This window comes from Hypanus sabinus, chromosome 30 (assembly GCF_030144855.1).
Source record: "Hypanus sabinus isolate sHypSab1 chromosome 30, sHypSab1.hap1, whole genome shotgun sequence".
Taxonomy (NCBI): Eukaryota; Metazoa; Chordata; class Chondrichthyes; order Myliobatiformes; family Dasyatidae; genus Hypanus; species Hypanus sabinus.
In genome coordinates this window covers 15,600,014-15,617,125 of record NC_082735.1, presented here as the reverse complement: position 1 = coordinate 15,617,125, position 17,112 = coordinate 15,600,014, and the positions used below count along the sequence as shown (strand labels likewise).

At 42.5% G+C, this 17,112-nt stretch overlaps 1 protein-coding gene across 1 annotated transcript in view; it reads left to right on the top strand.

The window, feature by feature from the left end:
- The window catches only part of LOC132383421 (glutamate receptor ionotropic, kainate 3-like), a 550,775-nt gene extending 534,679 nt beyond the window's left edge, over positions 1 to 16,096 (top strand). Inside the window, exons 14-16 of the mRNA XM_059954362.1 lie at positions 10,771 to 10,996; positions 12,261 to 12,511; positions 15,902 to 16,096. Coding sequence (XP_059810345.1) covers positions 10,771 to 10,996; positions 12,261 to 12,511; positions 15,902 to 16,096 — 672 coding nt within the window. The remainder of the gene's footprint in view (positions 1 to 10,770; positions 10,997 to 12,260; positions 12,512 to 15,901) is intronic.
- Positions 16,097 to 17,112: the final 1,016 nt, after the last annotated feature.

Here is a 17,112-nt window from a genome sequence, read left to right as displayed (position 1 = left end):
TTCATACTGTGACCCAGCAGAGGTGTTCCATATAGCACTGGGGGACCAGTTGCTAGTAACAAATTCTGAAATACAACGAGAAGCGAGGAATGTCCCGACATTGTCAAAAGTCTAAGACATCACCATGCAAGGATGGCCAGCGCATGGTAACCCGATGTTTCCAGGGTTCTCGGTGAGACTCTGGAAAGTCAAAGAAGGCTGATAAGTGGATGTTGGCCAAAAGCTGTTTGGGATGCCAAAACATTCAAAATGCGCCTCCACAGGTACTGTTACACCCATGAGAGTGGCCATCTTCACTGTTTTCATAATGACTTTGCTGGGCCATTTATGGACTCCATAAATGGATTGCTGATTGCTGAGGAGACTAATTTGAAGTAGCCAGAGATCATACCAATGAAGTCAACCACCTCAGAAAAGACTGCTTCCACTCTGAGGACTATCTTGTCCTGAAATGGCTTAACTGAACAAATTGTGAGTGACAACGGACCACTATGCACATCAGAAGAGTTCAGTCTATTTTTGAAGAAAAATGGCATCAAGTATTTCAAGTCAGCTCCTCACCACCCAGCAATGAATGGGTTAGCCAAACCTTCAAAAAATCCATTCAAGCTATGGACAAGGAGGACGTTTCTCTACAGCGCAAGGTGGTCAATTTCATTTTGTGTATCAGAACTCTGTTCATGTGACAACAAATCAAGCACCCTCAATGCTGTTCATGAGCAGGAATCTGAGATCTTGCATAGACCTCCTGAAACCAGAATTATGCAGGGAAGTGCAGAATAAACAGTTCAACCAGTTGGCAAGTGAATCAGCCGGGAGCTTCGAGATTGGACAGGAAGTTGTAGCACCTGGTTACTGAGAAGACAAGTGGACACCCGGTAGGATATCTACAAGAACTGGACTACTGATATGCACAGTGGATTTCAGAGATCAGACATGGAGATGTCATGTGGGCCAGATACTGATTGCTCAACTGAAGAACATACCTGAGTCAAATGCATCCGACAAGATGGACACAATGCAGTTACTGGACTTATCACTCAGTGATGGTCATGTTACTAACAGCAATATGATACCAGCATCCAAGATCCTGCACCTGCCAGTCCTGATGTCACTCCACAGGTCAGAAGCACGATCCTGAAAGAAACAGCGCATCATCCAAAGGGCTGAATCTTTAGAAGAGTGGAGTTAGTTATGAACCGATTTTGTGAAAGCATGTTTATTTCAGTATGTTTTGTAAAAGGGTAATTGAATATTTTGTACATATACAGGCTGATGTTACGTTAATCTAAAGGGGGAGGAAGTCTAATGTATGGATCTTTTTCTTTTAGAGCAATAGCTCCCAGTAGCATTCCATATAGACTGTTGTCTGTGCATGTGTATTGTTCTCCAGTGTCCATGCATGCATATTTCTCTCCCTCTCCCTCTCCTTCCCCGTCTCTCTTTCTCTCTCCCCCCTTTCTCCCCCTTACACCCCTCCCAACCTCCCCCTCCCTCTCCCCCCAAAATGAATACATCAATTAAAGCCATCTCCTGCATGTGTGCTTTTATTTAATTGATATGTAGTTGCACAGACTCAACAATGCACACCACAGAGATCTGAAAGATCTAGAGATATCGTGGAGGCATCAGTAATAATCTTTCAAGAATCACTAGATTCTGGAGTGGTTCCGGAAGACAGGAAAATTGCAAATCTCACTCCATTCTTAAAGAAGGGAGAGAGGCAGGAAACTACAGGCCAGTCTGTCTGGCCTCAGGGGTCGGGAAGAAGTTGGAGTCAATTATTAAGGATGAGGTCTCAGAATACTTGGATACACATGATAAAATAGGCTGTGGTCAACATGGTTTCCTCAAGGGAAAATCTTACTGGACAAATCTGTTGGAATTCTTTGAAGAAGTAATAAGCAGGATAGACAAAGGAGAATTGGTTGATGTTGTGTACTGTACTTGGATTTTCAGGTGTTTCACAAGGTGCCATACATGAGGTTGCTTAACAAGCTTCAAGCCCATAGCATTACAGGAAAGATTCTAGCATGAATAAAGCAGTGGCTGGTTGGCAGGAAGCAAAGAATTTGAATAAAGGAAGCCTTTTCTTGCAGGCTACCAGTGCCTTGGGGTGTTCCAGTGGGGGTCTGTGTTGGGGCTGATTCTTTTTATGTTATATGTCAATGATTTGGATGATGGAATTGATGGCTTTGTTGCAAAGTTGGAAGGTAGATTAAATGTTTGCATCCATTTCAAGCGGACTCAAGTACAAAAGCAAGGATGCAATGTTGAAATGATATAAAGCCTTGGTGAGACCTCATTTGGAATGTTGTGAACAGGTTTGGGCCCGTATCTTAGAAAGGATGTGCTGAAGCTGGAAAGGGTTCAAAGGTGGTTCACAAAAATGATTCCAGGATTGAATGGCTTGTCATATGAAGAGCGTTTGACAGCTCTGGGGTTGTATTCACTGGAATTCAGAAGACTGAGGGGTGACCTCATGGAAACCTTTCAAATGGTAAAAAGCCTTGACAGAGTGGATGTGGAGAGGATGTTTCCTCTTTGGGAGAGTCTAAGATCAGAGGATACAGCTTCAGAATAGAGGGGCAACATTTTAGAACAGAGATGAGGAGGAATTTCTTTTGCCAGAGAATGGTGACTCTGTGGAATTTTTTGCCACAGGCAGCTGTGGAGGCCAAATCTTGATGTATATTAAAGGCAGAGTTTGATAGATTCATGATTGGTCAGGCCATGAAGGGATACAGGGGGAAAGGCAAGGGGAATGGGGCTCTGAGGAAAATTGGATCAGTCACAATGAAATGGTGAAGCAGACTCAATGGGCCAAATGGACTAATTCTGCTCCTACATCTTCTGGTCTTATATGCTCTTTTCTAACATAGCCACTGAGCAGTAAAATTCATATAAGCATCTGGAGCAGATTCATCATCCATGTTTTTTAAAATACTTTTTAAAATTAAATGTTTCTTGTGGGGGTAATGGATTAACATGATAAATCATTTTTTTGGTATCTGTTAATGATGATTGACATAAACAATACACACAGTGGAAAATACTATCACCAATTTATTCTGCTTCAAGATGTCTGTAATTCCCCTGTGACTTGATGGTTATAAATTCTCAGCAGTTGCTCATCATTTCAGTATTGGTACTACTTCCATATCACTGTAGACAGACAATTTCTGGAACATGATTCAGTTTTTTTAAACGACATCTACTCATTATGGAAAGCAAAATCAGTTTAAGTACTTTTCATCTTTCAGTTTGAGGGTTTGAACCAAAAGAATGATGCATCGTCAAATACAGGCGATGTGCACTCAATGTCAGCAAGACAAAAGAGCTGATCGTGAACTTCAGAAAGGGTAGGACGAGGGAACAAAAACCAATCCTCATAGAGGATCAGAAGTGGAGAGAGTGAGCAATTTTAAACTCATGGGTGTCAGTATCTCTGAGGAACTGATCTGGATGCAACATATTGATGCAGCTAAAAAGAAGGCATCTCAACAGCTACATTTCATTCAAAGTTTGAGGAGATTTGGGTTGTCAACTGAAACACTTGAAAACTTCTACAAATGTGCTGTGGAGAGCATTCTAACTGACTACATCACTGTCTGGTGTGTGGGGGGAGGATACTGGTCTGTTGCACAAGATCGAACTAAGTTGCAGGAAATTGTAAGATTAGTCAGCTCCATCATGGTACTAGACTCTGTCTTATCCAAGATATCTTCAAGGAGCGGTGCCTTAGAAAGGCAGTGTCCATCATTAAAGACCCCCAACACGCAGAACATGCCCTCTTATCATTGTTAGTAATGGGAAGGAGGCACAATAGCTTGAAGGCACACAGTCAGCGATTCAGGAACAGCTTCTTCATCTCTGCCATCCGATTTGTAAATGGACATTGAACCCATGAACACTAGCTCACTGTGTTTCTTTATTTCTGTTTTATTTTACACTACTTATTTTGAACGTAACTATTTCATAGATATATATATTTGCTCTAATTCAGTAATTTTTCTCTATTTATTTATTATGTATTTCATTGTGCTGCTGCCTTAAAGTTAATGAATATCATGACATGTGCCCCCATGACATATTAAACCTGATTGTGATTCTGATCTTGCCATTCTAATTTATGTGTTTGGGCTTGTGTTGTGAATCCACATTGAAGTTTGGCCTGGGCTTATCAACTATCATTTGGTAATGAAAGTGTGCTTTCAACTATTCTTCAAATTGAGAATAAACAGAAACATTGAAGAACAAAATGCTGCAGTTGCTTGGAATCCAAATTCTAAAAAAAATAGACAGTGGAGCTTTCACTCATTCAGTGAGGCAGCATCGGAGAGAGAAATTTAACATTTCAGACGGATGGCCTTTCATCATTGTCCTATCTATTTCACGAAAAAGACAAGAAATATGAATGTATATGAGTTGTTTTATTGTCCAATATTATTTCATTATAATGTCAATAGGGATCTGGGGGTACATGTCCACAGATCCCTGAAATTTGCCTCACAGGTAGATAGGGTAGTTAAGAAAGCTTATGGGGTGTTAGCTTTCATAAGTCGAGGGATAGCGTTTAAGAGACGCAATGTAATGATGCAGCTCGATAAAACTCTGGTTAGGCCACTCTTGGAGTACTGTGTCCAGTTCTGGTCACCTCAGTATAGGAAGGATGTGGAAGCATTGGAAAGGGTACAGAGGAGATTTACCAGAATGCTTCCTGGTTTAGAGAGTATGGATTATGATCAGAGATTAAGGGAGCTAGGGCTTTACTCTTTGGAGAGAAGGAGGATGAGAGGAGACATGATAGAGGTGTACAAGATATTAAGAGGAATAGACAGAGTGGACAGCCAGTGCCTCTTCCCCAGGGCACCACTGCTCAGTACAAGAGGACATGGCTTTAAGTTGAGGGGAGGGAAGTTCAAGGGGGATATTAGAGGAAGGTTTTTCACTCAGAGAGTGGTTGGTGCGTGGAATGCACTGCCTGAGTCAGTGGTGGAGGCAGGTACACTAGTGAAGTTTAAGACACTACTAGACAGGTATATGGAGGAATTTAAGGTGGGGGTTATATGAGAGGCAGGGTTTGAGGGTCGGCACAACATTGTGGGCCGAAGGGCCTGTAATGTGCTGTACTATTCTATGTTCTACGTTCTATTACTTAGTATGGTCCATTGTTGAAACTATGTAACTAACTGAATTAAAATGGTTTAGTTGATGTTTGTGACATACCACCAGCCAGGGAGATTTCCTATCAACAAACAATTGCTCATAAAGATTTCCTGAAAGGGATCAATGAGTCTTGAACATTCAAAAAATACACTGCAGGTTGTGGGAATCTGAAAACAGAGAAATCTAGAGACGCTCTATAGGTCAGGCAGCATCAGAAGACCCTTCAATAAACCAGGGAAAAAGAGAGAAAAAACATTCATTTTAAGTTTCCATTAAGTTTCGGGGTGGAGCAGGTTGTATAGAATAAACAGAATAGCTGTGATAGAGTGAGGCTAGGCTTGCGGTGGATATTAGTTGTAAATGAGGCTGGAAGAGGGAAAGCTTCTGTGTGATATATAGCAAGTCACAGTTTGGGGTTGTTGGCAGAAAGAGACGAAGCATACTGAACCGATATCACAGATGGCTGACTTGTAGCAAAAATGGCCAGTTCTATCATCATCGAAGAAAAGGTGTTACTGAAAGTTGGAGAATTCAATATTGAAACTTATTGGTGAAAGGGATATTGTGCTTACATCTGAATGAAGAATTGAAACAGTGATGTCTTTATTTATCAGATTTCAACAATTGGAAATCAAGATCTAAATATGACAAATAAAATTTCACTTTTGAGATATAAATGGACCAATTACTAAGCCAAACCATTTTAATTCTAAATCTATTACCGAACTTCTAATAAATCACAGAAGTGAGGCTATAGGATGACAGAATGAGAGGAATAGGGTGCAGCAAGGGAAGGAAGGTTAATTAAATAACTTTACAATGGAACCTGCAAACCTCAAATTCAGATATTGTGTTCACTTTCCTTGAAATTATTTCTTTCATTTTTTTCATCCATCTGCTTGATCTGGAAACTAAAAGATTTGCTGTGTTGGACAAAAAGAGAACATTTCTCCAAGTTCTGATATAAGTCACTGTTAGAAATAAATAACTGGAAAATAAATCTAGTCTGTTGCAAATGAAAGGTGGTTGACTGCATAGAGACTGAGGGGTTGAGAAATAGGTGCCCGGTTTTTCAGAGCCTATAATTTCTCCAAGAAACAATAATAATGATACTATTTAGTTCCCAGGCCATGGTTCCCACCACCTCCAGTTCCAATCCCAGCTACAACCACCTTGACTTTTCATGTCACTGCTGTGTCCTCCTGTTCTTCTTCCACCACCACTCCCTACTCATCTCTGGTCTCCCATGCTTCCTCTGCCCCACAACAATCCTTCTCTCCTCTGAACCTCTGCTTACTCCCCTCCCATCTCCCCTGACCTCTCCAGACCTCTGTCCTGTCCTCACACTACTCTAGCCCCTACCGTATCTTCGCCATCCCCTTTGACCTTCCCCTCTCTGAGACAGAATATTCACTCTTCAGCAATGGCTTTACCATGAGTTCTGTACCTGCCATGACGTCGAACTCTTCTTTCATCATCTCTGTCTCCGAGCTTACTTCTTTGGCAAGGATTCCCGAACCCCTATTAATTATTCCTTCTCCCGTCTTCAACCCTCTTCTCTCCGAGAATGTCCCGCTCTACCCTTCTACCCATTCTGGACCATTTAATCTCTAATTACCAGAGGGGACATTACCAACCCCAACTTTGCCACTCCTCTCACCTTCTAATCACACTGCTGACCACTGTTTCTGCACTAATCCCAACTCACTATCAAACCAGCAGACAAACTGTGCTGTTGTCACCTGGCAGATTGCCCTCTACTTTGATGAAACCAGACAGCAGCTCTTGGCCACCTCCTCTAACTACTGAACCAGGACCCCACTCAGAAACATCTCACTCACCATCGTTGACCTCATCACCTCTGGCAATCTACTGTCTACAGACTCCAGCCTCACAGTTCCCTACCACACAGTGCACTCTTCTACCTCCTATCCAAAATCCACAAACCTAACCGCCCCAGAAGGCCTACTGTTTCCACTTGCTCTTGTCTCGCTGAACTCCTGTCCTTGTATCTCATCTCTACTTTGTCCCCCTTAGTTCAGTCCCTTCCCACCAACATCAGTGACACTTGACATGTTGTCCATCACTTCAACAACTTTTGTTTCTCTGGTCCTGACTGCCTTTTCACTGTGGACGTCCAATCCTTCTACACTTCCATGACCCTTCAGAAAAGCCTCAGTGCTCTCTGCTTCTTCCTTGACAACAGACCCAACCAATTCCCCTCCACCAACACCTGCCTCCATCTGGCAGAACTGGTACTCATCCTTAAGAACTTCTCTTTTGGCACCTTGCACTTCCTCCAGACACTAATTACAGCCCTGGCCCAGCTCTGTTGGCTTCTGTTGTCCACTAAGTGGAGTCTATGTTCATGTTCCATGTAGCCGACCCTGATAATGCTCCCCAACTATTTCTCCACTACACTGATGAGTGTATTGCTGCTCCTTTTGCACATGCAAATCTCATCAATTTCATTACTTTTGCTTCCAATTTCCACCCCACCCTTAAGTTCAATTAGTTAATCTCCTACATCACTCTTCCCTTTCTTGATCTCTCTGTCTCCACCTCTGGAGACAAATTATCAACTGGCATCTTTTGCAAATCCACTGACTCCCACAGTTACCTTGACTACATCTCTTCCCACTTGTCACGTGCAAGGAAGGTTTTCCCTTCTCTTGCATTCTCCATATCCACTGCATCAGTTCTTATGATGAGGCTATCAAGATGTTCTCTCCCTTTTTCTGAAAATGAGGTTACCGGTCCTCAGCCATCACCTGTATCTCCTCTATTTCCTTGAATGTCTGCCGTCACCCAATCCCCATAAACCCCCCATGACATAACAAGGATAGATAGAGTCTACCATCTCACAGGCCTCTGCATCCAACACATTATTCACTGCACCTTCTGCTATCTTCAATGAGATCCCAGCACTAGGCACATCTTTCTCTCTCTTCCCCTCACCACATTCTTCAGCGATTCTTCTCTCTGCATTTTCCTTGTCCACTTATCCTTCCCCACTGTTGTCCCTCCAGGCACTTGTTTCTGCTAACTGCTACACCTACCCCCACACCTCCTCTCTCACCACCAGTCGGGGCCCTCAAACGTCTTTCCAGGCGAGGCTGCTTTTCAAGTGTGAATTCACTGCATCCCGAGCGCCAGGTGCGGCCTACTCTACATCAGTGAGACCTGACACAGAATGGGGGATTTGTTTCGCTGAGCATCTTCACTGTGTTCACTGCAAAAGCCAGGATCTCCTGGTGTCCAGTCGGTTTAATTCCACTTTCCATTCCCACTGACATATCTGTTCATGGCCTCCTCTACGGCCATTTTGAAGCCAGACCTTTCTGTTCTCTCCCCCCACCCATCCTTGTTTTCCCTAATCCCGCAGTCCCTTTATCCCTTTGCTTTCCCCTCCCCCACTGTCCATTATCTTCACCTTTCTCACTCTGATTTCCCCATTTCCCTACCTCCTTCCATTTTCATCTATCCTCCCCTATTGGATTCCTTCTTCTTCAGCCATTTGCCTCTGCTCTCCCTGCTTCTCACTTAATTTCCTTTTCTCCCCCTCCTTCCCACCTTCCTGTCTTCTCCCTCACTTGGCTCACATGTTTCCTGCCAACTTATGCTCCCCCTTTCCTCTCCACTCTTTGATTCGGGCTTTTGTCTTCTTCCTTTCCAGACCTTGAGCAGCATGACGGTGTAGTGGGGTGGCTCTGTAGGACGGCTGTTAGCGTTACACTATTACATCACCAGCAACCTGGGTTCAATTCCACTGCTGAATGTAAGGAGTATGTACAGTACCTTTTGCCCATGACCATGTGAGTTTATTACGGGTGCTCCAGCTTCCTCCCACTTTCTAAAGCCATACAGACGAGAAGGTTAATTGATCATGTGTCTAACTGGGTGCTGTGGGCTCACTGAGCCGAAAGGCTCTGTCACTGTGCGCTAGAATCTGAAACACTAAATTCTAATGAAAGATTTCCTTTCAAAATGTTGGCTGTGTACTTCCATCCAGAAATGCTCTTTTCCCTATTGAGGTCCTTCATCATTATGTGTGTATTCCTCACAATAAAGTTTTTTTTTTTGTAAGACATTTCTCTTCACAGTAATATATACTTAAAAAAATCCAGTTTTAATTACATGGATTTGAATTTAGAGTGCGACTGTTGCCTCCCAATGCTGGATGAATAATTGGCCAGCATGTAATCAATCTTGCCATATGTGATTCTGTTAAACACCATACTTAAGGACTGATGCATATCACAGTTTTCAAAGAAGATTTGGAAATAAGTTCTATATTTCTTAACAGATTTTGCAGTAAATATCTATGATTTGTTTTCAGAAAAATCTTCAGTAAGCTGGCCTTGGAGGAATGTATATGCACTGGCAGATAAGTGTTGTGGGATACTGCATTTGCCAGTTCAGGGTAGGAATCAAATGCATGCCCTTCTGCACTATGCCTAATGCAGTTCATATGTACAACACGGCCTCATTATCGATGTGACCGAGAAAGCAATGCCGACGAGTACTTAAAGAGTTTTATTTTCCAGTCTCTCTGATTGAGTAACCAGCAATGCATTTTATATGTGCGATATGATTGACAGAATTTCCCCTTTCTGTATGGTAATTTATCGAAGTTCTGTGAAGCGGAGGTAGATCATTTACAGTCTCAGTGCTGCATTTGACCCTGAGAGAAGCTTTCAAATTTCATCTCTTTTCTGTCAAAAAGCTGACCCGCTTCCACCTCCATATGCGACTGTGGCACTCCCTCAGTGCAACTGCTGCTGAATTTTCATCTGTACCAGAAGTCTTACTTCAACGCCACTCAAACTGTTCTTGGTATTGATATTGGGTTGCTTCTGTCACATGTTACAAGATACAGTGGGAAACTTCAGTTTTGCAAGCTACCTATACAGATCATTTCAAAACCTAAATGCTTAGAAATCATACAAGGAAAAAAGCAATAACAAAATTCAGAATATAGTTGTATGCTTAAAGTTAATGAGAAAGTGCAATGGAGGTAGAAAATAAGATGTAAGTGCCTTGACAAAGCAGATTGTGAAGTCAACAGTTCATCTTTAATGGACAAAAAGTCCATTTAAGTGTTTTATAACAGTGGGATAGAAGCTGTCCTTGAAAGTGGTGGTGTTTAGAGGGAACATAGTATACCAGTAAGAGAAGCAGCGGAAAATAAAACAAAGTACAAGAAAGTAACAAGAAAATTTATAGAAAAAAAGTTAGAAAACTGAAAAAGGAAGACATATTTCTGTAGTTTGACAATGGTGACTTAAGACCTGAATGACTTCCTGCTTCCTGTCCTTGAGCATTAATAGGAGCTACCTGCTGAAAATGGAGCAAAGACTCTCATACTAAATTCTGTGGCATCAATTGCTTAGTTTGTGTAGTGTGTATGGAAAGAGTTAAATTTGATTCCTTTGTGCCATGTGATAAAATATGTAACACTATAAGGAAAAATAGAAATACTTTAAGGTCCAAAGATCCAGGCCAGAGCCTATGTCTTTATGTCCCACATAACAACATCAGGAAAGGGTTAAATAGTTTTGCACAAATTGTTAACAAAATCCTTTACTCATTCTGTAACAGAAATCAAAGATTTCCACTTTTGAGAAGATGTGGGCTTTCATGAGCAGCAGGCAGCAAACGGCCCTTGTTAAGTCCAATGAAGAAGGAATCCAGCGAGTTCTTGCTGCCAATTATGCCTTTCTAATGGAATCTACTACTATTGAATACATTACCCAGAGGAACTGCAATCTGACCCAGATAGGAGGTCACATTGACTCGAAAGGCTACGGTATCGGAACTCCCCTAGGTATGAGACAATCAGTTCTTAAAAAAAAATGTTATCACAGTAGGTTTTAATGCCGACTGGGGTGGACTCTGTTACCAGCTGATTAAAAAGTTCATTTTATCCTCTGGTTTATTTATTGCAAGTATTTCTAATTAAAATTCAAGTAGATAATGTTTCATGACAGATACAATTCAATTTAAAACAATTTAACAGGTTTGCCAAGCAGATTGTTATGAATCATTGTATATCTGTATTAGGGTTTTCTGCTGCTAGTTTAAATTGAATTTCCAAATTGAATTTGGGAAAATGCCATGAAAATATCTTCCACTGCCATGGCTTTACACTGGTGGTTAGCATAATGACAGCTAGTGCAAAGCCAACCTAACTGAGAGTGACTAGATGTCGACAGTCTGCAAGCTTTGCTTCCTATCACTTCACTTCAGTCCTGGCTATCAACCAAATGTCCCATTGAATTATCATTACCCTTAATATTTAATGTACATAACTGAGCAGGATACAGAGCTGATACACACCAACACTGCCTCTGCCACAGCTCCAGTTTACCCAGAATAACTACAGACTACATTTATATTCTTCTAATTGACCATTAAATCCATAAGACCATTAGACAGCAGAGAATAATTAGGCCATTTGGCCCATAGTCTGCTCCACCATTCAGACATGGCTGGATTTTTATCTCTCTCAACCTCATTCTCCTGCCTTCTCCCTGTAACATTTGATGCCCTTATATCCACCTCTGCTTTAAATATACCCAATGGCTTGTCCTCCACAGGCATCTGTGGCAGTTAATTCCACAGATTCACTACCCTCTGGCAAAAGAAATTCCTCCTCACCTCTGTTCTAAAGAGGTGTTCTTGAATTCTGAGCCGTGCCTCCCCCATTATTGGAAAATAACTCTCCACATCCACTCTATCAACTGTAGGCCTTTCAATATTTGATAGGTTTCAATGAGATCCCTCCTCAATTTTCTAAACTCAGTGACTACAGGCCCAGAGTTATCATATGTTAACCTTTTCATTCCCTGGATCTTTTTCATGAACCTCCTCTGGACCCTCGCCAATGCCAGTACATCCTTTCTCAGATAAGGGGCCCAAAGCTGCTCACAATACTCAAAATGCGATCTGAACAATGTCCTATAATGCCTCATTTATACTCAAGTCCTCTTGAAATGAATACTAAGATATGAATTGATAGAAGTGCACATTAACTGTGTTGTTTTTTAATGTGTCGTTATCTACGTACTTCGTCTTCCTTCACACTGCAGGCTCCCCATATAAAGAAAAGATAACCATTGCAGTTCTACAGCTTCAGGAGGACGGCAAGCTGCACATGATCAAAGAGAAATGGTGGCGTGGCAATGGCTGTCCTGAGGAGGAGAACAAGGAGGCCAGTGCTCTTGGGATCCAAAACATCGGGGGCATCTTCATTGTGTTGGCAGCTGGGCTGGTGTTGTCCGTGTTTGTGGCAATAGGAGAGTTTATTTATAAGCTCCGAAAAACTGCAGAACGTGAACAGGTAAGAGAGAATTAAAAATCAAGTGCCCTCACCTGTTTACAGCAAGGGGAGATATATAGGTTGTTATTCCTGATAATAAGTTTCCAAGGTGTCCCTGGAAACAGGACACTTTTGATGTTGTCTTTCCCTTTTTCGCTTCATCTTTTGCTTGCCCTCAGCAACGGGACTGATTTATTAGGTTCACAGGCAGGTATCTGATCTGGAACTTGTTTCAGAAAGTTTGGAGGAGCGTGTGGTCTGAAAGTAGCTCAGATCTGCCCACGCACACAAGGTGTCTAACTGCGTGTCCGTGCGGTAACTTTGCTTTCCGTTTGAAGCTCCTGTCGGAATAATGAATGAAGAAGCACATCCGCAGTAACACCGAACGAGGAGAGCGACACGTTCAGTGTTTATTGATGAAAATCAAAACACATGCAGAAACTGGAAAGTTGGAATGAAGACAAAAAGCACTGTGAGAACTCAACAGGCTGGATAGCATCCGGGGAAGAAGAAAAGGAGTGAATATTTCAGATCGGAGACCTTTCATCTGTACAGTCTTCCACTTTCCTGACTAGCTGACTGTTTCCAGTATTTTTGTTATTACTTATCGATTTCCATTACAGTGATATTGAGGCTGCTCCAGACAACATTGATGGCCTCTGCTTAGCAGAGGAGGAAACAAGCAAGAAGAAAAAAATAATTTAGCTGAGGCCCCCATTTCTAATCACTGTCCTATGATAAGTTTGTCAATTTGAAAGAAAGTTGTCTAGGCCATGTTCAGATTTAACTTGAATGTTCTACAGCATTAAATCATCTGCTCCTAACTCGGTGTTAAAACATTACTCACAATGTTATTGGTGCTTTGAATGAATTGCCAGAACCTTGGACCTATCCTTTAGCAGAAATCGAATAAGCTGATTGATCTGAAACAAAACTTTTGCAGCACAGATTCCCATGTAGATAGAATTTATTTGAAAGGGAATTGGAGAAATACTAGAAAAGGTAACTTCAGGGATAATAAGACAGTTGGCTACTATTTTTGTGTCTCAGCCGAAATGGCGACTATTTATTCACCTCCATAGTTACTGCCTAACCGGCTGAGTTCCTCCAACATTTTGTGTGCTGGGATTTGCAGCACCTTCAGAGTCTCATGTGTTTAAGATTATTGCTGCTGTATTTTTCCCCAGTATATGAAATTGATGGGAATGTGAAAGAATAAAATGAGAGCAGTCTGTGTGGAGTACCTGCATTCTCCTGTGACTGCCTGAACCTTTCTCAGTTACTCCCATTATCCAAACAATGCGTTGGCTGTTAGTTTGATTGTCAGTGTGAATTTCCCATCGTTTGTAGGTGAGTGACCGAGTCTGGAACACTTTACAGAAGCACTTAGTGGGAATCTGATCATTTTGTGAGCTGACATTGATTTGATTTGTCAAACTGACCTCTTTCTATGCCAACTGGCAAAATGAATTGGTGCAGAATTAGTCTAAATGGGTATTTGACGGTCGGTGCAATTTTTGAGGTGCTGTATGATTTTGAGATGAGGTATCAGGACAGGAGATGGGAATTTTCAAGAGTGTTAGAAGCACACTCTGAATGCCCTTTGTCAGTACTATAGATCTTCACTGTAATTTTCAGCATAGGGTGCAGAGTTTAAAAGCAATAGGCCTGACTAGCTGGAGCAGACATCAGCTTTCTGTTATCTTCCCAACAAGTTCTGGGCTGATATGTTCCACCTGTTTGAGTTTACTTGTCATTCTACCATACGCATGCATACAGCGTCCCTCCAAGGCCCAGGTACAGTCATACCCGGCACAACACACACAGGGTGCCATGGTAGCGCGGCGGTGTCAGAGTTCAGAGGTCAGTTCTGGCGTTCTCTGAAGGGAGTCTGTACATCCTACCTGTGGAATGTGTGTGTTTTCTCCAATTGTTTCAGTTTCATCTCATAGACGTACCAGTTAGCAGGTTAATTGGCCATTGTGATTTATTCCGTGATTATATAGGCATCCGTTAGTCTCATGAGACCATGGATTTGCACCTTGGAAGGTTTCCAGGGCGCAGGCCTGGACAGGGTTGTATGGGAGACCAGCAGTTGCCCATGCTGCAAGCCTTCCCCTCTCCACGCCACTGATGTTGCCCAAGGGAAGGGCACTAGGACCCATGCAGCTTGGCACCGGTGTCGTCGCAGAGCAATGTGTTGTTAAGTGCCTTGCTCAAGGACACAACACGCTGCCTCAGCTGAGGCTCGAACCTGCGACCTTCAGATCACTAGACCGATGCCTTATCTACTAGGCCACGCGCTAACACTCCATGATTAGGCTAGGGTTAAATCAGGGGTTGCTGGGCAGTGCAACTCAGCAGGCTGAAAGCCCCTGTTCTACATTGTATCTCAATAAGTAAATAAATATATTTACGATATTACGTACAGTCACAAAGAGATATTATTAGGACAAGTCCATGAGTGTATTGCATGGGGTGTTGTCCCAGAGCCACAGCTCTGCAAGAACAATACACAGCAATTCCTCATCTCGTGCTGCTCAGCCACAGGAAATCCAACTTGTTCCAAGGCTTGTTCTAAACCTTCCAAGGCGCAAATCCATGGTCTCATGAGACTAACGGATGCCTATATAATCACGGAATAAATCACAATGGCCAATTAACCTGCCTACTGGTATGTCTATGGGATGAAACTGAAGCACTCGGAGAAAACCCACACATTCCACAGGTTTTCCAGGGAACAAACACTGGAGAATTGCACCGACGGAGGGGCCAGCCACCAACCTAGCACAGACAGTATTTCCAGTGTGCCCACTGTGCCCCTCTGTTCTCTCCCATGGCGCCTTTCATGTCTCCTCCCCGGGAAGATGTCCTCTGTCCTTGAAAAGGTGGATGTGGACTATCATCTTGAACTATTGTGTCCATGTAGTGAAGGTATTTAGAAGGCAGTGCCATGTAATGAAACACAGTAACATGACCCAAGCAGTGTTGGAGGATACTAATTGTTACCACATTACCACATACTCTCCTACTTGATAAATGAAACCACTCAGCCCGTAAAGCCTGCGCCAGCTCACAGATCAACATTGTCCCCGCCGCCATTAACATCCCTAATTAATCTATCAACCCACGTCTTGTGATGTGAGAGGAAACAGGCATAGCTGGAGGAAACCCATGCGGTCACAGTGAGAGAAAAGATTGAAGTGATTGAGACAGGTTGTTGGAGCTGTGTTACTGTACTCTTTATTGTTTCTTTTCTATTTATGTCTTTTGTGGCAAGCATGCATATTTCAGAACATTGAATCATGACTTGCTTGTTCAAAATGGCCTGTTCATAGCTTTGTTCTAGTGAAAAAAATAATACACACAGTAGAAGTGGTATTACCAAATATGTGACTATTATTTCCCCAGAGGTCCTTGTGCAGCGCCATGGTCCAGGAGCTACGGTTATCTCTCACGTGCCAGCGGAGAGTGAAACACAAACCTCAGGCACCAGTCATGGTAAAGACCGAGGCAGTAATCAACATGCACACGTTCAATGACCGACGGCTGCCCGGCAAAGACAACATGACCTGCAACACCGGGCTGACTCCGGTGTTCCCCTAGGAGACGTGGAAACCTGTGCTGGGAGCAGAATTGGCGCGCTCTGGCACTGGATGAGGACAGAGGCTGGAGCTTTGTTTCAGAGACAGGGCCTGTCGGACATTGAAAGTGTTTCGGAAGCGGCAAAATCACAGAGCATGAACAATGCGATATGCAATGCATGGACAAATCAAAAACACATCACAAGGCTGCAGGTAGTGTTTCTGAAACTTGAACCAGGATGAAAGGGGACCTCAAAGTCCAAATGGTAAATGTGTGGGGAATTCAGTGCTGACCTATTGGAAGGAATGGACCCAAGAATTGCAATAATGCAATTATACCTTGGTGGAAACCTCCAGCTTGGCAATAACGGCATCCATTCTTTTGGGTATAGGTATTGACTCAGACAGGAGGCATCTGTGGATATTGATTTCAAATGTGCTGCACATAACATGCTCGTTCAAGGGTGCAGATAACCATTTAACTCACAGCATGGAAAGTTGCTGTCATGTCTCGGCAGCTGTTTCTCCTTTACCTGTTACCTCAGTGCTGTGCTTCCTTTTTGCCATTGAATGAGACTAACAGACAGAGCTGGAAGTGCGCGTTGCCTCCAGAGAACTGTGAGAAATAGGGAGGGAGGGGAAAACAAAAAAAAAAAAATCACCATGGAATGGACTAAACAGATATCACAGTGACAAGCAGCGTATAAAAAAAATGTAGTTGTTTTCATATTTTGTGTCCAGATTTTTATCCAATTGTTTAATTTGTGCTTGATTAACAGAAAGAACACACAACGGTCATTTTATCAAAAGAAGGTTTTGAAGGGATTTGCGGTGTGAACAAAATTTCAATTCAGTAGAAGTTACCAAAGAACTATCTGCTTACTAGGGGTAGTCTGTGGAATATCTGTTGCTTTTTTTTTAAAAAGAGTGTTTAGGCTTTATATATATAAAATCTGAACTTTTGGAGTTTCTGACTACTAAACCACAGACGGCTTCTGGCTTTACGTAGGCATCAATATCTTGGGGCATCCCAGTAGA